Source organism: Pipistrellus hanaki (genome assembly GCF_964339955.1).
Source record: "Pipistrellus hanaki genome assembly, chromosome: 11".
NCBI lineage: Eukaryota > Metazoa > Chordata > Mammalia > Chiroptera > Vespertilionidae > Pipistrellus > Pipistrellus hanaki.
This window is the reverse complement of record NC_140513.1, coordinates 65,077,846-65,105,502: the sequence shown is the minus strand read 5'-3', so window position 1 is coordinate 65,105,502 and position 27,657 is coordinate 65,077,846. Positions and strand designations below refer to the sequence as shown.

The 27,657-nt window shown below is 47.1% G+C and overlaps 1 protein-coding gene across 17 annotated transcripts in view; it reads right to left on the bottom strand.

Annotated features, from left to right (window-relative positions):
• CDC14B (cell division cycle 14B) overlaps positions 1–27,657 on the bottom strand; it is a 112,110-nt gene continuing 84,453 nt past the window's right edge. For 5 of the 17 annotated variants that reach the window (XM_084898973.1, XM_084898974.1, XM_084898975.1 and 2 more), the window contains 7 exons: positions 27,288–27,518; positions 19,783–19,921; positions 19,457–19,616; positions 18,691–18,788; positions 8,782–8,898; positions 6,541–6,606; positions 3,011–6,252 (listed from right to left, as the gene is read on the bottom strand). In XM_084898973.1, the coding sequence (XP_084755099.1) occupies positions 6,216–6,252; positions 6,541–6,606; positions 8,782–8,898; positions 18,691–18,788; positions 19,457–19,616; positions 19,783–19,921; positions 27,288–27,518 (848 nt within the window). In that variant the 3' untranslated portion in view covers positions 3,011–6,215. Of the gene's footprint in view, positions 259–3,008; positions 6,253–6,540; positions 6,956–8,781; positions 8,899–13,448; positions 13,594–18,690; positions 18,789–19,456; positions 19,617–19,782; positions 19,922–27,287; positions 27,519–27,657 lie in introns of those variants that run through there. The other 12 variants (XM_084898976.1, XM_084898977.1, XR_014796329.1 and 9 more) reach the window with 11 other exon arrangements.

The window sequence follows — 27,657 nt, the reverse complement described above, 5'->3', positions numbered from 1 at the left end:
CACGCGGTCCCGCGTTCCTCAGGGAAGCTTGGCGGGAAGAGCCACTGTCCTCCAAGTGGAACAAAGCCCCGCCCCCTCTCTGCTCCCACGCAAAGCCTCTTCCCCTGCAGGTGTGTCTGGGCATTCTGAGAACAGAGGGGTCAAGGCCAGCCCTGGTGGCCACCAGCCTGCGTGCCAGTGGGAGGCCTCCTTACCTGGACAGCGCTGTGTGGGAGGAGCTCGTGTCATCCAGAAGCACGGCGAGGCCAGGCAGACTTGCTAACAAAGACAGGAGACGCAGTTAGAGGCAGGGGAGGGGGCTGGCCAGCACCCCAGAAGCTGGGAGAGATGGCGAGACTCAATAGGGACATACTGTGCCAACCCCTCAAAACACAAAGGCCCAAACCTGCATTATGGGGCAGCTCGAAGACAGGGCTCTGTAGTGGGAAGTGACACTGGCAGCGCATCCTGCTGTTCATGACCAGCTCAGCCCTGACGACTGCTCGGCGGGGGGACGGAGGGGCCTGGGAGGGGAGGGCTGTGCATGGCCACAGTCCTCTTGGACAGCATTAAAGAGGTGTTTTTATTTTTTAATTAAATATGTACATGGCTCTTAGTAATGGGCCAGGCACTTGTTCTAATGAACAAACATGAACTCATTTAATCCTCATACAAATATATTAGATGCTATCATCATGGCTCCAAGAACACAGTAAGAGGCAGTCTGGGTCCAGAATCCACGCTGCTTTTCGAGGTGATGAACATAAAAACTTTACAATTTTGCATATTCTTGACCTAGAAATAGCTTCTGAAGGAACTTATCCCCTGGATCTCCCATGACCACCCAGGGTCACCCAGGAAGAGTTCCCAGGGCGGGGTGGTCCTGCAGTGTTGCCATCGCAACGCGCTGGGAAGCACCACGTGGCCAACTTGGCTGAGAATGACTTCCGAAGCCGTGGCATTAGCCTGGGAGCCGCGCTCACGGAGAGGAAGCGCAGTCCCGGGCTCACACACAGGCTGGCACCGGGCCCCAGCAGAGGCGTCCACGCTCTCCGATCTCTCAATCCAAACCCTGTGCCTTTACTAGCCCGGTTTTACAGATGAGCAGCGAGGGCAGGCGGCGGGCGGAGGGTCCGCGGCCAGACCAGGGCAGAGCTTGCTGTGGGATGCACACGCTGCCTCTTCCAGTCCAAGCACTCGGTAGGCGCGAGGCTCGGGAGGGGGCCTTGGTTCTCGGGCATGCCGCTGCCCAGCCTCTGGGCTGCCCTCTACTCACCTTCATGCGGGAGTTTCTCCCTGCAAGAGTCAAGTTTGTTGTTCTGTTTTGTATTCTTTTTTCAATCCTCACCTGAGGATATTTTTCCATTGATTTTTAGAGAGAACGGAAGAGAGAAGGAAAAAGACAGGACAGGACTATTGATGAGAGACACATTAATTGCTTGCCTTCCTGTACGAGCCCAGACCTGGGCCCCAGCTGGGGAGGAGCCTGCAACCTAGGTCCGTGCCCTTGACCTGGAATCAAACCCAGGACGCACAGGCCAATGCTCCAACCACTGAGCCAAACCTGATAGGGCAAGAGTCAATAGTTTTACCTCTTTTAACACACAAACTAAACTGCAGGTACCAAAAGTATCAGGTCCGAAGGACTGCTATTAAAGTCAGCCTTTACCTGGTCACCTGGAGAAAATTATCTTAAATATAAGAAACTTATTGGAAGCTGTGTGCCAGGCACTGTTTTGAGTGTGTTGCCTGTGTTATCTCATTTAATACTCGTACTTACTGTTAGAATAGGAACTCTTTATTCCCACCCCATGCGAGTGGAGTAAGAGGGGTTTTAGCAGATTGTCCATGCTCTGGGCAGTGTGGCTGACGACACAGGGAAGCAAGTTCCTGCAGCCCAGGGGCTGCTCCGAGGAGAAACAGCGCGCCTTGCGGTTCCATCCATAGCCAGGCAGGGGCCTTGCCACCACACCTGCCCCTTCCCCCCGCCGCCTCGGACTTCGAGCTGCTGGGCCCACGCCAGCTGACCAAGCTGGTCAGTCACCGGATGGCACACGCCCAGCACTGGCCTCCAGGTCAGTCACGAGGGAGCGGGTGGGCATTATAGCTCTCAAGGGAGGGCAGAGCCCGCAAATCCCTCTGGTGGCAGGCGTCTGCGTGACGGTGAGAAGGCAGGTCCCTTTGGTTTGTGCTCTGAAAACTCACATCCCAGCATGAAGCAAAGCCCCGTCCCCAGGGAGCTGGACAGCACCTCCTTCAGGACAAGCTCAGGCAGCTGGGCACGAGGCCGCCGTGACCACGGCGAGGGAAGGCCGTCCGCACCGAATGGCACAGGGCGTGCGGGCACCGGCCCTGCCTCTCGCCCAGCACTCGGGTCCCGAGCCTGCAGACGACGAAGGGGCTCCCGCCTCTGGCCAGTAAGACCCGCCGTCTGATGGATGCATCTTCGTGTCTGGGAAGGGAAACCTTTGCGTCCTCGGAGTGGGTGAGGGTGTGTGCCGAGTGACCCCTCACGTGCCCACTGTCTTCTCTGGGGAAGGTGATGGGCCAGACAATATTCCCCGGTCCTAAATGGAAGCCCTAACCCCATACCTCAGGACAGGGCTGTTTGGAGACAAGGCCTTTAAAAGGTGACGATATTAAAAGGAGGCCATTAGGATGGTGTCGGGAGAGAGCAAGACAGACAGAGGACCGCAGGGACGAGCGCACGGAGAAAGGGCCACACAGAGAGGCATCGGGAAGCCTCCGGCCCCGAGCCAGCAGCCCGGCGTGTGTGTGTGTGTGTGTGTATGTGTGTGAGTGTGTGTGTGTATATATATGTGTGTGTGTGTATATATATGTGTGTGTGTATGTGTGTGTGTGTGTGAGTGTGTGTGAGTGTGTGTGTGTATGTGTGTATATATATATGTGTGTGTATGTGTGTGTGTGTGTGTGTGTGTGTGTGGGAGGGGGTGTTTTGCTGTCACAGCCCCGGTGGACGAAGACTGACAGTCACAATACTCCTCCAACTCAGAATGTCAGTAAGCGAACAATCAATCTAAAGATTATTTGATTAATACTTTTAATTACACGATTATAATTATACCATTTCCACTCTTCAATATTTTGTATAAAACCAGTTACAATACACATGATATTTCAAACGCAACAATACATATCAAACTACATAGATATGCAAAGTTCACACGCCATTATGAAGCTGTATCTTAAAAAATACCTTCAGGAAAATAAACATTCATTCAACCAGTTCTCTCAGCTTTATAAAATGTGGTTAGAAATATACATTTTAATTAAAAAAATCAAGACAATGATTGACCCAGTACTGATTAATCAGTTACATTTTAAAACTTTTAATAATCTGTACATGAGTGCAGGTTAGATAAAAGTATGCAAATTATTACTATAAAACCGCAGTGCTCTACGCAGATGAGCTACCTGCTGACACTGAGGCGGTGGAGGAGGTAAGGCCCCGCACCCCGGAGGAGCGGACGTGGGGGGAGCAGCCGCCAGCCCCGCGGGCCGCCTTCGGGGCGGTGACCAGTAAGGGATGAGAGTTGTCTGAAGTTGTTTTTGATGAACACGGCTTCCCAAATACAAGAATTACTGTTTAAAACGCGTGGAGAGAAGCAGCGAAGCTCCTTTTAGGACAAACATCACAGGAGCGCCCAGTGACTCAGGCAGAGGACTGGCCCGCAGGGCCAGCCAGGGGCCGCGCCCACAGGAAGCCTCTTGTCAGAGCACGGGGTGTGCACCGCCTCTGCAACCGGTCTGGGCCCAGGGAGGAGGTAGAAGTCACCCCTGGGAGAGGGAGGAGGGCGGGGCAGGAAGTGGGCGGGTGACAGGCCGAGGGGCTCAGTTTGAACAGAAGGTTCTGGAGAGGAGAGGAGCAGTGGGCCTCGGGTGCCATTTAGCTCTCCTTGAAAACAAAAGAGAAGTCTGCCTGCACTGCTGGGGCCCAGTTTTGCAGACCCCTTCCTTTGGACTGCCCCAGACTTTTGTCCCAGAAAGCTTTAAGGGCACCTAAAAATATTCATTTCTGCTTTCAATTCCAATGAAAACTTTTGGGTGTACTTTCAAAGCTATTTAAGGCTCTTAAGTGAAAGGAGTCTCTCCAGCTGACAAGCTGTTTCATATTCCACAGCGACGAGGTCTCCTGGAACCAGGGCCCGAAAAGGCCTCGGAGGTTCTGGGTGCGCTGACGGTTCGGTTGGGGCGGGTTGGAGACTCCACTCTGATTCACAGCAAGAACTTCCCATCAGTCCTACCCAGAAGCTTCCTGGCTTCTCGACATGGCCCTCGGAAGTTTAACACCGGTGCTGGGTCCTTTGTGTCCCAAATCACTCATTTCCTAAGACTAATTTCAGGAGCAAGCCTGTTAAACACAAGGATTTTTAGAAAGAGCCACGGGGATAGCAGTTCGAGCTGGAAATGTGAGCAGCCAACACAAAAAGGCAATTAGTAAAATAAAAAGCACTGAGGTTGGCACTGACGCCCAGTTTTCACTCTTGGCCTCGACACCACAGGGCTTCCTCTGAGGGGACAGCACACGGACTGCTGTGAAGTAACCAGAGGCCCAGCCAGGTGGGCTCGGGAGGAAGTGGTTTCCACAGCTGCCTGGACTGCTCAGCGGAGGATGGCCGTTAGGTGTGGAGGGACGCAGAGCTGCGCTGAGGATGCAATGCTGTGCTGGGCGCGGTGAAACCTCGGGTCGCCCCCAGCACAATGCGGCGGTGGGATGCTGCTCTCCCACCCAGAGCTCACTGAGAAGCCGGCTCCCACCCAGAGCTCGTCTGTCTATGAACTTCAGGGGCAAAAGCCCTCCGATTTTCTGAGATCTAGTCCCCTAGAGTGTAAGAGCGGCGGGCGTGAGGGCCCCCACAGCGCCCAGTGGGGAAGAACTGCTTGTTTGGCCAAAACAACGGCACCTTCCACTCCACATCCCCTCAAAGCTAGCGCTCCCCCCAATTTCCGAGAGGAAATGCCAAACACAGCGAAGGCCTTCCGGTTACTTCTGCAATCGCAGACTTTACTCTGTTTCTACCACCCACTCTTCAGTCCTCCGAGTTTTGTTTAAAAGGCAGCTTACAGAATGGAGCTGCCTACTGACCTGCCTCTTTCATCTTGCAACGGGAAGGCGTTCTGCCTTTCAGTACTGTATCTCCCCCTTCCCCAAACCAGGGCAGGCCGACATTGGCTAACAGGAACTAAAACCATTCACTTCTAAATATTTTGAAAAATATTCTCTTATTTTGGACAGTATTTATATTTTAGCAGCAAATAAACTGGTTTGTGTGTGTGTGTGATTGCTTTACATCAGATTCCGCTGTGCTGCTGCGGGGCGGGGGAGAAGGCACTCTGCAAAGAGTTGATCCCTAACTGAAGGCCACAGTGAGTGTCTTAGCACAAACTGAAATCCAGATGTGAAATCAAAGGGTGTGGGAAGGGCCTTGGCCGATCATGTGACAAGAAGTCCATATGCTACCGAGAAAGACCCTCATAAAACAGCGAGTGTTTTAAAGCCCGGTATCTGGGATCCCCTTCTGAGGAGGAACACTGACATGTGGTTTTTCATGCCCCGAAGGCATGACAAGGCAGCTGCACAGCGGGCAGCCTTGGAGCCCTTCAGGCCCTAATACCGCCACAGGCACGATCAGCGTGCTCCGGAGCCAGCTCCCCCGGCGGCACCCTCAGCGGGGAGGTCCCCGCAGGGCCTCACACGCCCTTGCCAGGCCCCGGGATAAGCCCTCTGGTGGAACCGAGCGGCTCGGGCTCACCAGGTGACGTTACACACACAGTATGACAAGCATTCCGGGGAAGAGGGTCACTCCAGACGGAATCGGATCAGGGTACCGTTTCGGCAAGGCCTGCCCACCTCTGCACACTCGGGCGCAGGGCGAACAGAAAATAAACGGCGAAAGGCCTCCGTAGACCGGTCCGGGCCAGTCCCGGGGACGCGCTCCCCACCGCGGCTCCGGCGCCTACACCTGAGGCTGAGCGCACAGCGGCTGTTCCACGGGGGACGCGGCTGCCAAGGGAGAGCCGGTGGTCCTCGCGTCCCACTGGTACCCACGCTGCGCAGCTACCACACTCCGGGGGCCGGTTTCTTCGCTGAACAAGCTTCTTAGGTGGAAAGCAGCTAAGGCGTTTGCAATTTTGTTTAGTTTCCAAATTAATTGTGCTAAGTCCTGATGCAGTGCTGTCCCCAGTCTTCCTCCAGTTCTGGTCAAAGGATTTACTTAACGCAACACTGTCTTAGTCCTCGAAATGGAGGGACTACGGGAGAAAGAACAGGATTTACCACAAAGGTTTTAGTGTCCCACAGATAGTTAGTAAAGACAAGGAAGGCAACATAATAAAAAATATCAACATGCTAAAAGGTATACATTTGTATAATTCTTTAATGACAAATATTTTGGATGACAGTACGATACCAACCATAAAGACAAGCAGGAGAGGAAGGCAAAGCAGAGAAAGGTTCAGTTCTGCAGAAAACAACACGGAAAACAAAACAATGAAAACACAGTAAGGGGGGTGGGCAGAGGCAGCGGGCAATGAGAGTACCATAATGCCCCGAGGGGCATTTGCTGCAAAGCATTCCTTTTCCTTCTTTCCCTCTGAGGAACCAGGCTGCGGGGAGAGCGGAAAGAACGGAAAGATAAGGAAGTGTTACTCGGTTATTTCAGAGCCAGACTTCGGTCCCAGAAAGGCGGACGCTGCACGCGGCTCCCAGCTCAGCCCAGTGCAGCCGTCAGGGGCCACACCACCCCGGCTGCCCGTAAGTCACTGCCCTGATTCATCCTCACGCTACCTGCCGGGTTTCCTTCCGCCATTTGTTACCTTCACCTAAACAGCAGCTTTCAGAGAAAAACTAACGGAAAGGCAGGGTCAGAAAAACCAATCTGATCCGGAGCAGCTCTGCACACCCGCAGCACGGCCCTGAGGATAAAGGGCCAGGGCTGCTCAAGTGGGAACGGATCTGGAATTTCAAAGGGAGATTAATGTCCTAAGAGGGCAGAGGTCACCAGCATTTAGACAAAAGAATATTTAGATAGAACATTCTGGCCTTCCTCACGGACGCACGTGTGGAGATGATGTGAATAATGGAAATGAAAGCCCAGCAGTGAACAGTCACTGAGGCCCGAGACGCCCACGGACCAGAAGCCGGGTCAGGTGTGACGACGGCAAGAATCAGAAACGAGACGACTTAGGCCAAAAAGAAAACAGCAGCCCTAACGCAGCTCCTCCGCATGAAGGGGGGAAGAGCGCGTGTCGGGGGCCGAGGGAGCCCTCGCAGCAGGTGACTGGGCGCAGGGTCCCCGGCAATGAGCGTTGGGTAGGTTTGGCAGGTGGAGCAGAAAGTGATGGTCCCCAAGGATGAAACCTGGAATAGAAACCCCTTTTGCATATGCAGTTCTCTTAGAAAATGGATAAAGTTATGATTAAAAAAAAAGAAAAGAGACTGCCGTAGAAAGAGCGTAAGCTGCTAGAAGCACGCACAGCGGGCGAGGGGCGCAGCCGGGGACTGAAGGGCAGGGGGGCGGCCTGCTCCAGACCCTCCAGCGAGTCAGTGGGGCCACTGAGAACGGACCACTCCTCACCGGACTGAAGAGCGACATTAGGTGGTGTCTAGCTCTGGCAGGAAGCGGGAGGTGCAGAGCGCTCAGGAGGGGGTGAGGAGGGAGCACAGAGCCTGGCCCGGGCCGGCGCAGAGCGGGCACACAGGACCGAGGGGAGGTGGCCTCCCCGCACGGACACGAGGCACATCGGGGTCTTCTCTGCTGGCAAATGCGTCTGACCACAGCCATACTTTTCACTGTCAGATATTCGCTCTTTCCACATGTCTGTGGGAAATCCCCGAGCTGTGGAGACTCAGTAAACTGTCAAAGGCAAGAGAGCCGTGGCAGGGGCGGTGCGCGAGGGGAGTCTTCCTCCGGAACTCTGAGAACAGAACAGAACTAAACAGGACAGAGCGTGGGACCAGGCCCAGCGCCTGCGGAGGGGACGGCGCGGCCACCACCACCTGCAGGAGGAGCTCCGGCCGCGGGCGCTGCGCCTCAGGGTGCGGGTGAGCTCTGACCCGTGTCTATTCTTTTCATATTGCTGTTTGAGGAAAGAATAGTCTCAGCTCAGACTATTCTGTACTAAATCAGATTATACAAATGTATTAATTCCTTCACCATCCTCCCATCAAAAACAAGCGCGGCTCAGCGGGGAGGGCGCCCTGGGCTGCCTGCTCCTCCCGGAGGGACCTCTCCTAGATTCCTTCGGAACAAGAGGTCTGCCCGCAGGCCACGACAGAGCTCCTGGGCAGCAGTGATAACAGACCGGTCTCAGAACATGCCCCTCCCTGTCAGCGATGAAGGGAAGACGCTGGGCTCAGAGGGAGAGGAGGAGCCGCTGGCTGTGGACTGAGTCCGAGTCCCGCGGAATCGCAGTCCCACGGAAGTTCGTGTATCCATCGCCACCCTTACTCGCAGCAAGCTCCCCGCGGCATCTGCACAGAGCGGGCCCCGAGTCCGGGCAGAGAACTGGGAATTCTTAATTGAGGACTTACATCAGGCGCAACTTGCCCACTCTCCGACCCAGAGGCCACATTTTCAGGGCTGAACATCGGTTTTGAAAAACGAAACTAAACAAAATGCTGCATTAAAAGGGCCCAGATTCCCTTCGATGACCAACACATCAAACACATTTGATCACTTCCCGTCACAGGGACCCTGCCTGGGCCTGCATCCCTGTCTCCCGGAAGGTGAACGGGAAGCAATGCGTGAACTTTTCGGAAGAGTAGGGTTCTTTTCTCACCTTTTAAAACTGCCTTTCCTTGAAGCAGATCTGGTGGCTCTCTTAGCAATGCCTGCACTGCCAGAAACGTTAGGTTCAGATGTTTTACAGCTCTGAACACTGGACTGAAGAATTACTCTGAAAACAGTTGGAAAAAATAAGATTATATCACTGAAACAACTTTCAAATATTTGACCCAGGAAGGCATTTTTGCACTTGAATACAAATGATCTGATGGAGAACTGGTAGGATTTCCCACAAACACATTTTGATATTGAGGTCTTTTGAAATGAAGCACCTCATTTCCTTACGAAGGTTAGTTACACAAAAGATAAAGAGTCTGTGTCTTTGGAAAACGAATGACCTGGTATTCCAACAATCCTCACACCAAAGAATCAACCAGCAAAGCAAATGTCTGTGTCCTAAGTAAAAGGAAGTCCTCAGAATTCCTGTCATGAAAACAAGAAGCCATTTAAATCCCCCAAATTCTATAGAACATGAATATAAATATCTAGATAATATTCACTCCTCAGAGCTGAGAGTAAGGGCAATAAACCCTGAATCAATACCAATTTCATATAAGACTTCAAATTTTAAAACCATGTTCAAGTAAAATGTGAGTTTTGTTTGGATTACAACTACTTACTGAATCACCAAGTACCATTAATAAGAAAGTGGAACTGCTTGAATTTTGTGATACTTGATTTAATTAAACTATGAAAACTCCAGGAAGCGATGCTGGGGAGTAAATTATGCCGAGGTAAATTCATGAATCAGAACTCCTTGAGATCCAGCCTACGTGCAAGTGGAGGGTGTTTTTATATTCCTACTCAACTGTCACAGGGAAAACATCAAAACGTTTTACACACATTCCTTTTCTTCAAGAGACTGAAATGCTCAAATGTATGCCTCACTCACATTTAGAAAAAGTACTCAAGGTGATTTCTAAGAGAAACACTGGCTTGAAAAAGCTTCCTGATCGCATATGCAAACATACAGATATCACAGCCAATAACAGCAGACTTGAACTCAGCTCTTAAGAGTAAAAAGAAACCATACCAGCCCGGCCGGTGTGGCTCCATGGTTGAGCATTGGCCCATGAACCAAGAGGTCGCTAGTTCCTGGTGAGAGCACTTGCCCAGGTTGCAGGCTCTACCCCTGAGAGGGGGAGGGGGGGCGTGCAGAAGGCAGCCAATCAATGTTCCTCTCTCATCATTATTTCTACCCCTCTCTTTCCCTTTCTCTCTCTCTCTAAAGTCAATTTAAAAAAACAACACATATATGTTTTTTAAAAAAGAAACCACTCCAACAAACTAGTGGTCCTACCTCTTATGCCTGAGTTACTAACTTGTTGTTGATTAAGCACACCAGATCCTTAAAATGTAGTATAAATTAGATTAGTAAATTCCTACAATCTTAGTATTACCCAAAGCATGCAACCGTCGATATTTAGTAAAATGCTTGCTCCCATCCCTAAAAAACAAGGGGCTGCACTGTAGCAGAGCGAAAGTCTGGGGGCCCATGGCCTTCAAGCTGTTTGGGCATGAGGGGCAGGGCTGACCGGGCTGCTGTGCACCAAGGGTTTCTGAAAGTCTCATGAGACAGCCCCCCACCCCACCTTCTCAGTGAGGGAAACTGATCCTCGCTAATGAGCCAATGCTGGACTCAGGACTTCTCATAAAGTTTTTCTTCCTAAATGTGGACTGTGCTGGCATACGCAGACACAGTTGTGCGATTAATGCCCCGGCACATGAATTCTATGCCTGAAAAAAAAGGATTTATTTAAAGTTTTTTTTCTGATTATATGAAGGAGGGGGAGATATTTAGTAGTGTCTGTTAAAGAAGTGAATCTAGAATTTTTCACAAAGGAAAAATAAAACAACAAAAACCAGCCAAGGGTGCTCCCGCCGCGGTTCCTGAGCCCAGGCCCAGGCCCAGGGCTGCTCACCCTCGTGACAAGGCGGTTTACCTCCGCTTCTACAAGAGGCAGCGAGGCTCCCGCTGGCTTTGAGATACCACCCCCCCTTTCCAAATGAGGCCACTTACAGCCCATAGTGGACAGCTACCGCACCGTCAAGTCATTAATATGAGGAAAAACAAGGGCCAATAATTGCCTGCTTAGGAAACTTAAGACCTGATTTCTTAAATTAACAATACTATTCAAGACAAGAAATTACCGCTAAATCAAATTTTAGGCTAACAGGAAATTTTTTTGTTTTATAAAATGTCTACCAATTTTAAATCTATAAAATTAGTGTAAATAATTAATGTGAATTAATATAATATTAATAACCAATAACTGAGGTGGAACTTGGAAAGAGCGCATGCTAGACATTTAGAATGCACTAGTCACACTAATAAAGATTCAGGTCCCCAGTTGTTTGCATCAACAATAGAGCAGCTATTACATCTGTAGATTATGCACCACGAAGTGGGAAAAAAACCAGCAACCGCACTGAATGTCACCTGTGATAGTGACTAAGTACCACCTTGCCAGGGGATAAGCTGGCAGACCGCCAAGGTAAGCGAGAAGGAAGCGTTGCCACCTGGCAAACCAATCACGTGACCCTGCAGAGCACTAGGCAGCGCATGTACCTTCTCCTTTCCACCTCCCCCAGCAGAATCCTCAGGCCTGCCTTTCATCTCTGCCCCGCACTGCAGTTCCCTTTCTTCTCCGCGGTGTCTTCTGAGCCCCAATATTCCCCAAGTGTGGACATAGCATCTGCAACTTGAGGAATATTGTAAAGTAAAAACTATCAAGCCACAAAGTGCTTTGAACATTCAACTCTGGCTGTCACCCAGATGCCAAACGAGCTTCCCAAATGATGGGCCAGGCCTGCAACTCCGCATGCATCTTCCCACTAAGAGTCTGACGCAGCAACCCGGGGGGGGGGGGGGGGGGGGGTACTGGGCCTCAAGAGCTCCAGGCGCGCCCCCGCTGTGCCCATGAGTAATGGCCTCAAAGACAACTACGAGGATTCTTTTTGTTTACCCCACTGTTACCTTTGAACGCTTTGATTTCTGTAAATTCCAAATTAATCAATCAGGCTAAATGAATACTCTGCTGTGGTCCTAATGCAATGGCGAGCGTTACACCTTCTTAGATGGTAAAGAGAAAAGAGCCCATGGAGCCCATTTAAGTTACCTGGGAAAATGACATACTCAAAAGCACCTAAGTATTATTAGCAACGCCTCCACCCAACCAGAGCTCATCTATTCAAAACAGCTTCACACTGGAAAACCATCGGAAAGGGCCATCTATATGGGAAACAGAGGGTCAGCCTAGGCAACAAGTTGGTATTTAATGTGACATTACATTTTAAGAAAATGTCACAATAGAAACATGTTAAGCAGCTTTTCCTTAATTTTGAAAAGCATGACGTCTGTTAGGTTTCACAGTCTTTTCCACCATCTGAAGACACTCAATGAAACCATAAAACACGGGCAGTAGTTGCCATGGAATTTTACTTTGGAGGAAGTCCTAGCAGAACTTTTGCATTTCTTAATAAAACTCCCAGCTCCAAGTTGGAATAAGAAGAGAAATCCTTGAATATGAGCTACAGAAAAAATGTCAGAGAATAAGGACGGCAGCCTAGCCGTGAGAGGCGCGGTCCCGGCAGCCACCCGGGCGCCGCTCCGGGCCTGCGCTGGGTCTGGGCTGGAGATCCCCGGTGAGCCTCGTGCCCGTTCTTCTGCAGGAAAGACGCCTCTTCTCTGACAAGGCTCTGTTTACGGGTGAAAGGTGTCCAGAGAACACAGAGTCTGTCCATATCACCCTACAGCGTTTTGGTTGCTTTTGGGGAAAGAAGGCAGGCAGGAGCAAGGCGGGAGCAGCGCTGGTCACGCAGAAACACAAACATAGAAAAAGACTCCCGTCTTCTTTGCTTCCCTCCTTTCAACATCCAGATCTGAACACTGCACGTGACTGAAAGGGGCAGGCAGGGGAATGAGGGAGAGGAGAGAGTTCCGCAGACTCAAGACAGAGACTTGCTGGGAAGCAGCTGCCTGCAGCGAGAGGCTGTGGACGTGGCACAGTCAGATCTTTACAAGAGCATAAAATCAGTGCGAAACTTACTTCTGCTAGCTGGAAAGGATACACTAAAAATGTTTACTCTAGACATCTAGAGAAAAGTTGTACAAACTATTAATTGAAAGAAAAGCATCCCAAGTAACCAAATATATTTGAGAGGGAAAGAAGCTAGCTTGGTGTCTTTTTAAATTGCTACTTCAAGAAATCTGTTCATAGTCAGCACAACGTAAAAACAAAGCCAATGGCTGAGCATCGACTCAGGAACCAAGGATTGCAGTTCGACTCCCGGTCAGGACACATGCCCGGGGTGCAGGCTTGCTCCCCAGAAGGGGCCGTGCAGGAGGCAGCTTACTGATGCTTCTCTCTCCTCGGGGATGTTGTTTCTATCTCTCCCTCTCCCTTTCTCTGAAATACATAGAAAACATTAAACAACAACAACAACAAAATAATCAAAGTGCGTTGTTTTTAATGTCCCTTGTGTAAAAAGAATAGTGAGGGGCCTCCTTCCCAGACACCTCACCATGAGTTGAGGAGTTTTTGAAGAAGAACCTTTGAAAAAAGGCAAATCAATAAAGCGAGAAGAGCTGCTAATGACAAAAACATGCATCATGGGAAACAGGGCAGCAGTGAACAGTAGAGAAATGGGTGGGACACTTACACAGCAGCTATTTGTCAAAGGGTCCGATGGCTACTGTGCTCTTAAACCATCGAGACAGAATAGCAGGATGGGAAGAATGTAGTCACACACAATCCACCAGATGACAACACTACACAGTGCAGAGGTCAGCACAGCTAGGGAACATCTGAAAAGGGGTGAAGGGAAAGAACAGATGTTCAAACTGAGAAGCCAAAATAAATAAAATAATAAATAAATAAAGCCATGTGTAAATTTTAGACACCCTGTGATGATGTGAAAGCGTGGGAAACAAGGATGGAGTTTTGCTATATTATGTTGGGGGAAAGGCTGTCTTGCCCTGGCCGGCATGCCCAGTGGTTAGTGTGTCAAGCGTTTCCCGGTCAAGGGCATGTACCTCAGTTGCAGGCTCAACCCTGGTTGGGGCATGGGCGGGAGGCAACAAATCGATTTGTCTTTCTCACATTGATGTTCCTCTTTCTCTATCTCTCTTACACCCTTCCATTCTCTCTAAAAATCAATGAAAAAATATCATTGAGCAAGGACTAACAACAACAACAAAATGCTGTCTTCAGTATTAAACTGACTTGACACTTGGTAAGGACAGAGTAGGTCCAATCTCTAGTTCAATAACTGCCCCATGTTAATTTAATTGTATGATACAGAAATCAAAGTTGTTGTTATAGTGTTGAAATTCAGAGGGGAAAAGGAGGCAAAACCAACCAAAAAAAAAAAAAAGGTTGGGACTGATAACTAACAGACATCCATCCCCTCAGAGGCCCAGTTAGAGGCAGACACAGCACAGTGGGCTGGTCTCACTCCAATGGAGCCATATTCTGTACCCTCCAGGAGGTGCATGTCCTGAAAACAAAGATTGCAGAAGTATAGGCAACCCACACAACGTGACATGAAGACCATTATCCTCATGAACTAATACAGTAAGTTCTCACGTAACATCATTGAAGATTCTGCAACTTTATGCAAAACATAATATGACAAAACCAATTTTACTGTAGACTAATTGATATTAACAGTTAATTTCCTACAGCATCTTCTCAGTGTTATTAACAAAATGACGCCATTGGAGGACCTGCTGCACTGTACACATTTTCTTTGTTGTTTTCCTCATGCAACCCAACTTGGGTTCCAGTGTGGTGTTTCTTAACCCCTGGCCTGGCGTCCCACAGTGAGAAGGGACCTCCTCACAGTTGGGAGGGTGCTGACTCCTGGACACATCTGTGACCAATAACAAGAGGCTCCACAGGGCAGTGTTTTCAGCCTTTTTTGGGCAAAGGCACACTTGTTTCATGAAAAAAATCACGAGGCACACCACCATTAGAAAATGTTAAAAAATTTAACTCTGTGCCTATATTGACTAAATATAAAGTAATTCTCTTGAATAGGAATCAAATAAACACAAAGAAAGTATTTTATAATTACTTTATTATGAAATATTAAGTAAACAAAATAGTGAAAAATTATAAAATTCTTGTCTTGTCTGCACCTACGGCACACCAGGCAACATCTCATGGCACACTAGTGTGCCGCGGAACAGCGGTTGAAAAACGCTGCCATAGAGTATTTGCTTTGTGCAAACTATTGGGCACCAACGATGAAGACTGCCCAGACATCTTCCTCAATGTCTGTCACCTTATCATTGAATGCTAGGTGCCAGGCCCAGGCATCCTATGTGGGTGTGAACCCAAATCTATTCTCTCATTTACTCCTGCCAGCAAAGAAAAACAAAACCAACAAAACCTGCTGCATGTTAAGATTACAGGGGCTTAACAGTTACAGAATGTAATAAATGACTTTGGAGCGCTACCGAACCCTACCAACCCAATGCTCCCTTCCAGTTACTGACTTAACAGTTATTGAATACCCAGGTGTCTGCAGAATACACCTTGTTCCTCTAACGAAGCTCCTGGCATATGAATTATTTTCCAGTGATGAAAAACTCACCGTCAACACTGTACCGCTAAGGGGGCGTTTAAGGCCTTTCAAGGCTAATTGGATCTGTAATTTGCATAGTCCTGTGTAGGATACATTTCCCCTCCTCATGAAGCATCTCATTTAACCACAGCAAACTAGCAGAAAGGATCAGTATGCAGAAATAGGCAGCATGGGGGGTTATCAAATCTACGAAATCTATGTGAGCACAGTCAGTCACGTACCTGCCATCACGCCTGATGATGGCCTCCAGGTCATGGGGCTACATGATCTACTGTCTTCACGGTGGGCAGGATCACATAGCTTTCTGAGAAAATGACTATTTTACAATTTCTAATGACTTTCACTTTCCCCGAATATTGACTATAAAATAGAAACCGGTAAATGGGATGGTATTTTACGTACCATAAATTTCTCTTAAGAATTACATGCTTCTCACTAGCTTTCCTTATGATGAGTATTTTCATTTGGATTTAAGCGCCAACACAAAGAAAAATAACTTGCCCACGGTCGGGAGGTGGGGATAAAATTCAGGTTTCTCAATCTAAAATGTTATTGAAAACTCTCAGGGGACTTTTCTTTCTAAAATAACAACAAAGACTTGGGAGGAAAAGAAAATCTCCAATTGATCTCCTTTTCTAGAGTCAAGAGAGCTACAAATCAGAGCAAAAAGGAGATGATTTTAATAGCAGAGAGGGTTTCAAAGAGCAGGACAGGGTGAGCAGGCAGGCTGTTGCCGGGAGGGAAGGTGCTGACACTGACCTAACATCCCAGGGCCTGCTCACACATGGGGGCTTCGGCCTTTTCCTTCGAAAGTGTGGCCTACAAGCCCGTCATCTCTGTGTGTGGAGAGGCTGTTCTATTATTTTTGGGTTATAACTAAAGAGGATCCTGAACTAGTTTCTTTAGTAACATTTATAACTTTTACCATTTTACTTGGTTTTAATTTATACCAAGAGTGCTTCAGAGCAAAGGGCCAGGGTCCTATATTGGCTTTGGGGTGGGGTGGGGGTGTAACTGGGTAACAAAACCTTGAGGCTGGCTCCCCCAGCCCACCCAGGCCAGTTCCGTCATTCACCATCACTGAGCACCATCAGCTTTCGCCCCCAGACCTCAAACACCAAGGGGAGAGGAATGGCACCTAGTGTCACCTTCTGGGTCCGACACATTTAGGATGCCAGTCTTCATTTACTGTTGTATTTTACACAAACCCATCAGCTACGAGAGACAGTATGGCCTCGACTGTTCTGGAAAAGAGTGAGCTGAACTCTAGGAAACCTTCACCAAGAAGCAGGCTCAGTGGCAGAAAATTTCTTAAAAGCCCTATTTAACAAAAAGGTCGGACTAAGCAGAACTGTCATTGCAGCTGGAGAAGGCAATAAGCTGTTGAGAAATAAAGCAATACAAAAAACCTGGGCCCGGTGAAAAGCAGCCCACGCAATCTCCCTTTCCTAGGGCTTCCCTGGACAACGGCATGGCGCCTGGAAGCTTGCTGGAATGAGGACCCGCAGGTCGGCTGCACGCCCTGCGAGTCCCAGCTCCCCAGGAGACTCGTGCACACTGACATCTGACAGGCTCTGCGTTGGGCTCCGCCTGTTGCCTCCATCATGTCTAAAATTGGCTTAAGAATAATTACTTGGAGGGACTATAATGTTTCTAAATAACCCATAAAGCTTTAAATAAAGACTTTTAATGAAATTAAAAATGGCACTTGGCAAAATTACGTAAAATGCACCAGTATTAAAGCATTCTAGTTGATGCACACCCCATTGCAAAGATAATGCTTAGATGGGGCCTATGTTCAACGCGATGCCCTCCACTCACACAGCACTTTCTATTGGAAAACTCTACTCTTCTCTTGGGTCTTGAAGGACGCTCTGAGGCAGAGGCCCACCACAGCACGTGCCTTAGGTGCGATTCTACTTGAGAAGTTAAGATTAATAGGAGATATCAGGGAAGAACCATTTTTGGAAAAAAAAATATTTTACTGAATTTTTAGCGAGAGAAAGGGAGAGGGATAGAGAGTTAGAAACATCGATCAGCTGCCTCCTGCACACCTCCCACTGGGGATGTGCCCGCAGCCACGGTACATGCCCTTGACCGGAATCTAACCTGGGACCTTTCAGTCCGCAGGCCAACACTCTATCCACTGAGCAAAACCAGTGAGGGCGAAAGAACCATTTTTAATGAAAAACAGGCTTGCTCTTCCCTGCCATGAACATTTACTATGTCATTAGCTTCTTGTGCACCATATTACATGATGCTTACTGAGTAACTGGCCTATGCCTGCCACAGAATAGGGGCAGAGGGCTGGAAACTGGGTGCCCCATACGAGGAGAGGTCATCGGAGGGAGAAATCCAGCGTCACAGGTGGGAGATCTACTGAAGAATACCCACATCCCTGGCCAGTGCATCTCCTTTTACACCAAACAGTTGCGGGTTCAATTCCTGGTCCGGATGCACACAGGAGGCCACCAACTAATGTTCCTCACATTGACCTCTCTCTGTCACCTCCCTCCTTTCCTTTCTCTCTCTTTCGATTCAATAAATAACCCTATCTTCAGTTAAGGATTAAAAAAAAAAAAAAAAAGAAAGAGAGAATATCCTAGGAAAAAAGTATGATGCTAAGTTTTTATTCTACTTTTTTTTTAAACCATACTGGATGCTCTGTGAAATTTTATCCTAACTACTAGTTACACAAGCAACAAGTGGACAAACACACATTCACTGACTCTAATACTTCCTATTCCCATGCTAAACCTTCTGAAACTTGAATATAATTCCTCACACAAAAAAGTTAAATAAAACATATAGTTTAATCTATTGTTGCCCTAAAGTAATATGATGACATTAAGCCACCATGTCACCACCAATTCAATTCTACCATATTAAAAGAGATTGCCTGGAACATAGTAGTGAGTCTAAAGATACTCACCATTTTTAGTAATTATGGACAAATCTATTGTTCTGTGGCTTATATCTGATGTGACACCTCTGAGGATGTCCAGAGATTATTCCAGAGGAAAAGCATTCCTAAATGCTTTCCTATACATGGCCTAGAGGGTTAGGATGGAGACGGAGATAAACAGAGGACAGCCTGGAGCTTCGTAGCTATTTAAAATAACTCGATTAAAATAAGTTAGAATCATGTCAAAGTGGCCCAAGGGACATGCAACTATGGAGGAAATACTAAAAAAAAAAAAAAAAAAAAAAAAAAAAAAAAAAAAAAAAAAAAAAGCTCATGAAGGGCCTCAGACGCACACGCAAGAACATCAGCCCCCCCCCCCCCCCCCCCCCCCCAGGAACCCGGACTCACGTGAGGGGCACAGCACTCTTTTTTGGCTGCCTTCTGCTTTTCAGGGCCCGGAGTCTATCTCCTTGCGTCACGCTGTAGCTTTCGTCGTCATCGCTGTACTGTACAAGTAAAAACACACTGAGCCAGCTACCCAGGCTGCATTGGCTCACGCAGCAAAGCAGAGCAGCTACGCTTATCCCTGAGGCATGCACGGCAGCTTCCGGCTGAACTCTACAATAGCTGCTGCTTTGGAAATAAAGCTACAGGTCACGCTGCACGACACCCAACCTTCACGTCCACAGACACAGAAGCTAACAGTGCTCCTGCTATAAAACACTGACAGTGAAGAGCATAATGGGCTTTCAATATTGAAAACACACTTTTTAAATTTCACCATCTACTTACCATCACTTAATTCAGCGCAGCTACCCCTAAACTCTTGGTTCTCTAAAGTCCCCCACTTGAGAACGACCAGTCCCCTAGGTCAGCTGTCACAAATGGGCAAGGTGTCGGGAAGGGGGGTCCCTAGGGCCACCTACAGCGCTTCCTTCACATCCCCTCCCACCAGTGCCCAGTGTGTGAGAACTCCAGTGTCAGGGACACATAACCTTGTTCTAACTATTTTGAGCAAAAAGTTCCTAAAGAGGACACTAAGTATAAAAAATGTGTGACAATCATCCCTCAAAATGTGCTTTATTACTTTGATCTGCAATTTCCTCCGTGCCCTAAAAGGTTCTCAGCAGCATCTAAAGCAATACCAACAGAGTGATGAGGATGGTTCGATTACCAGTTCGGGCTTTTGCTTGGTGTGTTTCTCGGCCCCATGGAGTGAAAAGTCATCCACAGCCACGAGGAGCTTTGAGACAGCGGCTTTGTGTCTGCTATTCTCCTGACCCCTTAACTTTTGACGGAAATGGTCTCCTTCCAACCAAAGGCTTGACTGTTTCCTGTCAGAGCATTAAATAGCATCAAAATACACCTTTGAGAAAGTGACAAATGAACAACTTCCTCCTCCAAGACCACTTGTCCTTAAGGAGACTAAGAAGTCTACTTCCAATCAGTATCCAGACCCAAGCGTTCCCTAGGCATCACCAGAGCTTTCCAACTACTTACGTCATCAAGAACTGTTGCTGCGGCCCAATCACGGAGCCAGGCCTGCAGATTCGGATCCAGGCGATGGCCTCGGCTGCCGTCATCCTGTAATGCTTCATGATGTAGCAGGCTATCAGGGTGCCCGTTCGTCCAAGGCCAGCTAGGACGGGAAACAAGCCGATCAGACCTGGTCTCCTGAACTCCAGCATTATGTTGCGAGGGGTGGGCCTGCCTCCCTAAACAGTGGTCCTCAAGTTCGGATGCACACTGCAATCTCCTGGAGAGGTCAAAAAACACCTCCAGAGAGCTGATTTGTTATATAATGCCACCTGGACAGAGACTTCTAATCCCCCAAATGATTCTACACATAGACAGGAATGAAAAATCACTGTCTATCCGAAACCGGTTTGGCTCAGTGGATAGAGCTTCGGCCTGCGGACTGAAGGGTCCTGGGTTCGATTCCGGTCAAGGGCATGTACCTTGGTTGCGGGCACATCCCCAGTAGGGGTGTGCAGGAGGCAGCTGACTGATGATTCTCTCTCATCGATGTTTCTAGCTCTCTCTATCCTTCTCTCTTCCTCTCTGTAAAAAATCAATAAAATATATTTTTTAAAAAAATCACTGAGTAACGACGCTCAAGAAGTCCAGTGATTCTACCGAGTTTCCTCTTAATGACAAAATCATATTCCCAAAAGCACAGGCTTAAAATCTTGCAAAGCTTTCCCCTTCATTCACCAGTGTTTCTACTGTACCTTTCTACTCATTTTCACATAAAATTTTTAAAACTCTATTCCTGCTATTCTCTTTTACTCTCGCCTAAACTCTATTTCATTCTGCAATGATAATTTTGTGTCAACCTGGCAGGTGTATTTGGGTGAGAATAGTGACTTTGGCATAAGTAGATTACCCTCCATGTGGGTGGGCCTCATTCAGTCAGTTAAGGTGTGAACAGAACAAAAGGCTGGCCTCCCCAAGCTAGCGGGGGCTCTCCAGCAGACCGCCTCCAGACTTCATGTCCACTGGCTCCTCTGGGACTCCAGCCTGCCAGCCCACCTTTGTGTGCGAGCCAATTCCTATCACAGATCTCGTATGAATCATACATATCCTACTGGTTGTTTCTCTGGAAAACAATCATTAATACAGATTTTGGTACCATAACCATAACAATACGTAAAAATGCAAAAGTGGCTTTGGCTCGCCGAAACCGGTTTGGCTCAGTGGATAGAGCGTCAGCTTGTGGACTGAAAGGTTCCGGGTTCGATTCCGGTCAAGGGCATGTACCTTGGTTGCAGGCACATCCCCAGTAGGGGATGTGCAAGAGGCAGCTGATCAATGATTCTCTCTCATCGATGTTTCTAACTCTCTATCCCTCTCTTTTCATCTCTGTAAAAAAAATCAATAAAATATATTTAAAAAAAAAAAAAAAGGGGGCTTTGCCGAAACCGGTTTGGCTCAGTGGATGGAGCGTCGGCCTGTGGACTGAAGGGTCCCAGGTTCGATTCCGGTCAAGGGCATGTACATTGGTTGCGGGCACATCCCCGGTAGGGCGTGTGCAAGAGGCAGCTGGTCGATGACTCTTTCTCATCGATGTTTCTGGCTCTCTATCTCTCTCCCTTCCTCTCTGTAAAAAATCAATAAAATATATTTAAAAAAAAAAAAAAAGTGGCTTTGGCTCTGGAATTTAAAGGCTGCAGGAGTTACAGGCTCTTGTAAGAAAACACCTAGACTGCCAAAACCGGTTTGGCTCAGTGGTAGAGCATCGGTCTGTGGACTGAAAGGTCCCAGGTTTGATTCTGGTCAAGGGCATGTACATTGGTTGCGGGCACATCCCCGGTAGGGCGTGTGCAAGAGGCAGCTGGTCGATGTTTCTCTCTCATCAACGTTTCTAGCTCTCTATCTCTCTCCCTTCCTCTCTGTAAAAAATCAATAAAATATATTTAAAAAAATAAAAAATAAGATATAAAGTAAAACACACACACACACACAAATAAAACAAAACACCTAGACTGCCTTGAAGGAGCTGTCAGCAGGAATATGCTTGTTAGCACGGATTCTGGAGCAGATACAGGTGGAAATGAAGACCATATTATTGGAAAGTAGAAGAAAGGCCATCCTTCTTAGAAAGAGGCCCAAATCCTGGCTGCATTGTGCTTGCAGGCTTTGTGGAAAGCAAAACTTGTGAGCAGCGACCTTGCATATTTAGCAAAGGAGATACTCCGTGATCGAAGGGTTGAAGGTGCAGCCTGGGGTCTCCTTACTAACATGTAAAATATGAGCAGAAGGAGATGAATCTAAGAACTTTTTAAACAAAAAGGAACCAGAAATTAAGTATTTTGAAAATTCTAGGCCTGTCTATACTGCAAAAAGCACACAAGTTCTGAAGACAACACCAATGAATTTAATCCACCAGAAGCCAGAAAGAGACACAGAGGTTGGCACGGCCGCCACCACCCAGGCCCAGGGGCATGGCCCAGGCTACCATGCATGATCCACGACTTCAGGGACAAGGCCACCACCGGAGCCAAGGAGGCGGGCCTGCCTCCATCGTAGGCCTGCAGAACACTAATGGAGCAGACAGCACTCTTCTCATTTGACTTCGGATGATGGGCACACAGTGCAGTACACAATCTTGTAACATGGGAACCCAAACCTGAAACCTCTATGATCATATTAACCAATGTCACCCTAGTAAACTTAATAAAAAAAAGGGGAAAAGAATAACTTTCCAAAGCCAAAGGGAGGAAAATCCACCAAAGCTTCTACACAGCTAAGGGAAAACGAGATGTATTACTCATGTGGTAGTGATTATTTTGGTCTGAACATTTCAAAAGTACATTTAACAAGCTATTATTGCCCTAGCTGGTTTGGCTCAGTGGGTAGAGCATCAACCTATGGACGGAAAGGTCCTAGGTTTGATTCAGGTCAAGGGCACATGCCTGGATTACAGGCTTGATCCCCAATAGGGGGTGTGGAAGAGGCAGCCAATCATTGATTCTCTCTCATTGATGTTTTATCTCTCTCTCCCTCTCCCTTCCTCTCTGAAATCAATAAAAAATATGTGTTTAAAATAAAAATGTGATCAGTCATCATAAACGTCCGTCATGCACTTGAGACAACAGCACATACCATTGGTGAGCAGGGTGCACCGTATGCTCTGAGATGTAGCTGGTTTATTGTGGTGGTCAAGTCATGCATTTTTAAACTTCTGTCTGGTTTTTCTACCCATTATTGAAAGTGGGATATTAAAATTTCCAACTATTTTTGGACAATTGTTTATTTTCCCCTTCAATTCTGTCTAATTTTCTTTCCCATATTTTGAAGGTCTATTAGACATGTAAAATGTTTATAAGTGTTACACCTCCTTACTATATTGAATCTTTATTAATATACCAGTGGCCCAGTGCACAAAATTTGTGCATGGGGAGGGGGATGTCCCTCAGCCTGGCCTGCACCCTCTTCAATCTGGGACCCCTCGAAGGATGTCCTACTGCCAGTTTATAGGGATCGGGCCTAAACTGGCAGTCAGACCTCCCTCTCATATCTGGGACTGCTGGCTCCTAACTGGTCACATGCCTGCCTGATTGCCCCTAACTACTCTGCCTGTCACCTGCTCACCCCCAACTGCCCCCTCGCCAGCCTGATCACCCCCAACTGTCCCCTGTGCCAGTGTGCTAGCCCCCAACTGCCCCCCCCCCCCGGTGGCCTGCTTGCCCCCATCTTTCCTCCCCACTGGCCTGCTTACCTCCGACTGCCCCCCCTGCTGGCCTGCTCACTCCAAACTGCCCTCATGCTGTCCCAATCACCCCCAATGACTTCCACTGACAGCCTGCTTACCCCCAACTGCCCCCCCTGCTGATCTGCTCAGCCCCAACTGCGCCCTCCCCGCCAGCCTGATCAATCCCAACACCTCCCCTTCCACTGACCTGATTACCCACAAGTGCCCTACCGTCTTCACCTCTAACCACCTCTACCTTGGCCCTGTCACCATGATTTTTTCCAGGTCTCCCAGTCTAATTAACATATTACCCTTTTATTAGTATAGATAAAAGGCCTGGTGCATGGGTGGGGGCCGGCTGATTTGCCCTGAAGGGTGTCTCAGATCAGGGTGGGGGTTCCCTTTGGGCTTAGGCAGCCTGGGTGAGGGGCCTGTGATGGTTTGCAGGCCAGCTATGCCCCCATGGGGTGAGGGTCCCTGCTTGGAGGCTGTGGCCAGACTAGGTGAGGAGCTGAGGGCTGTTTGCAGGTTAGTCACGCCCCCCAGCGGGGACTCTTACTCCATGGGAGCATGGCTAGCCTGGGTAAGTGGCTGAGGGCTATTTTCAGGCTGGTGAAGCCCCTGACAACCCAGACCCCCAGCAGTCCCCTCCCTCCCCCCATTTTTTTAGCCACTCCTTGAGTGAAGGCAGGGCAGGTGGGAAGCTTGGCTTCCTCCGTCACCAGGGGCAATCCAAGCCTCCTGCTCACTATAGCTCTGAGACTACAAAGTAGGGAGACAGACAATTTGGATGTTTCTCTTTTATTAGTGTAGACTAGAGGTCTGGTGCATGAAATTTGTGCGGGGGTGGGGAAGGGTTGGGTGGTGGTGGTGTACTTCAGCCCAGTCTGCAACCTCTCCAATCTGGGACCTCTCAAGGGATCTCCAGGCCTAAACCGGCAGTCGGACATCCTTCTCACAGTCTGTGACTGCTGGCTCCCAACTGCTCGCCTACCTGTCTGCCTGACTGCCCCTAACCTCTCCCCTACTGGCCCGATTGCCCCTAACTGCCCTCCCATGCAGGCCTGGTCCCTCCAACTGTCCTCCCCTGCCAACCATCTTGTGGCGACCATCTTGCATCCACATGGGAGCAGCCATCTTTGACTACATGGGGGCGGCCATCTTTGCGTGTTGGAGATGGTCAATTTGTATATTACTCTTTTATTAGATAGGATAATGCCCCCTTCTGAATCATAACCTTTCATTAAAGTCTATTTTGTGTGATATCAGTATAATCGCCTTTGCTCTCTTTTGGTTACTATTTATATGAAGTACCTTTGCCCATCCTTTCACTTTCAATCTATTTGTGTCTTTGGATCTAAAATGACTCTCTTTTATCTTTTTAAGCCATTCTTCCAATCTCATTTTTTGATTAGAGAGTCTATAGCTTAAGTAACAGTAGTAACAGCCTTTATAAGTGTCCAATGTATTTACTCTAACCAGAGATCTGTACTTCTCAGATAGCTTCTAGTGACTAACTAGTGTCCTTCTGTTCAATCTTTAGCTTTCTTTGCATGGCAAGCCCAGTGGTAGCAAACTCCCTCACCTTTTAATTATCTGAGAATGTCTTAATTTCACCCCATTTTTAAGAAAAGGTTCAGCCAGATGCAGGATTTGTGGTTGACTCTTTTTTCCCTTCAGCACTTTGCAAGTGGTAAAAGCATGTACACACACTTTAACAGCTGAGCTCAGCTGTTGTTTCTTTTCAGCCACGTAAGCTCTGAACAAAGGAATTTCATCCTAAAGTGCTATTGGAAGATGGAAAACACAGTTGAAGTACAAACACTTCCTTTATAAATTATTCAGTGTGTATAGCCTATGTCCCCCCCAAAATGTATGCACACTTTAACAGCTGATAACTCACTTCATTTTTTTTCCTTTTTAGGTTTAACTGGTTTGAAATAATAGGTGAGGCCAGATTAAGCTTTGAACAAAGAAAAAATATCCACTAGGCTTTTTTATGGTGATGCATAAAATATAAAGTTTATGTTACAAAACCAAAAACAGTTGATGAATTAAGGGCACACAAATACTGAACAAAATGATTCTTGATGTTTATGATTCCATTGCTTTGTATTATTAGCAGTGTCTGGACCAGAATAGTCATCTGTTTGAAAACAGGGGTTGACAAAAATATTATTCATTCTGTAGCTTCTTTTAAATGTTGAAAATGAACTGTTATGTTAATAAAAACTGACCTTATAATCATTCAAAGGGCATATATATTTTTTGGGACACCCTATAGATCAGAGGTTCCCAAACTTGTTTGTGCCGTAGACCCCTTGCCATGTTTTTTGGTTTTGGGTAGACCCCCTACTTACCTGATATTGATTTTTTTGTAAATTTCTAACTGTAGTGAAGTTTAGTGTTAAAATTTAATAAAAAATAATGTACCTACTTTTCTCCGGCATTCTCAAACAAAATAACACTGATTCACTATAATTTGTATGATAAACTACCAGTTTATATTTTTTTTAATATTTTCTCAGCACTTTCCTATTCAAGATTCAGGAAACGAATGAACGTATTTTTCTCACATTCATATTTATAGAGTGACGAATTGAACAAGTTGGTGCAAGTTCGCGAAGCTTTGAGACAAAAATTGGCAAGAATGTTTACTGCGCGTATGCTTGTAACAAGATGATACTGGTATATCATTATGTGCAGGTTTTTATCCTACAACTTACACAATTTTATAAGCATATATAATAAATTTTTTACTTCATAGGTACTTTTATAAATAATTTATATGTTTTTATATTATAAGATAATATGATGTAAGTAAATAGGTACTATCAGTGTATGTTGAGATCCACTATCGTGGACCCCCATTTTCATTTCATGGACCCCCAAATTTTTTTTTCGCTGACGTAGACCCCTTGCAGGTTGTCATAGACCCCTGGGGGTCGATATAGACCACTTTGGGAATCACTGCTATAGATAAACCTTCTGATGAGAAATCTATTGACATTTTACTGGGGTCCCTTGAATGTGATAAGTTGATTCTGTTTCACTATTTCCAAGATTCTCTTTGCCTCTGACTTTAGATTGATAATAATGAATCTGGGTGTGGGTCTCAAAGTTTATCCTGCTTGGGGCTCCCTGAGTTTCTTTGGTGTTTACATTTGTGACTTCCTTCAAATTTGGGAAGCTTTCAGTGATTATTTCTTCAAACAATCTGTCTGCTCTGCTCATTGACATACCCTAGAGCTGACCGAACAGCAGGCACGGAGCAGATCTGTGATGAATAAACGAATACATTTCCATGTGATGAGCCTTTGTAGGGTTACCTATGAACACAATTTAACTTGCTATACTTTTCATATAAAATTAGGGTTTTAAAGCATTCTTTATATGTAGAGTTTTTTTATGTCAATAAAACCACAATAATGTGGGTTTAAGGAAAAAGCAATTTATGCCCATCTAATGTGACTCAGTTGGTTGAGCACCCTCCCAGACACTAAAAGTTGGTGGGTTCCATTTCATGCCAGGGCACATGCCCGGGCTTTGGGCTTGGCCTGCAGTAGGGGGAATAATTGATGTTTTTCTATCATCAATGTTTTTATCTTTTTCCTCTCCCTCCTCCCTGTGAAATAAAAAATAAAATAAAATAAAAAATCTAAAAACAAGCAAGTTAAAATAAAAAAATGCCTTCTGTAAGCAGCTTCATGTGTCCTAGCATATCATCTAAATAACCATGGTATAGACACAAATATATTCACACATCTATACATACATGCCCACCCCTCTTTAACCAACCCTCCAAACATACCTTTACAATGTACTGCAATGGCACCCTCGGCACTTTCACAAATATCCAGAAATTCTTTGACGATCGCATCAGTAGGAATGCTGCCATCCGCAAAGAAAAGATCATAGTGATCGAAACCAGCATTCGTAAATTGTTTGGCATTATACATCCTTTTATTCAGACGGATAATGGTAGTAACGTTGTGATTCTTAAAATAGGCAATGTAAGACTCAGGAGCATGTTGGTAGTAACCTACATAAAGAAATTATCAAACGTTGTAAAATGCAGAAAGAAAACAATGATAATAATTTCACCTGTAATTGTGTGGAAACAATGTCTAGACTGGGTATTGAATACCTATCTATAATAATAAAAGCATAATATGCTAATT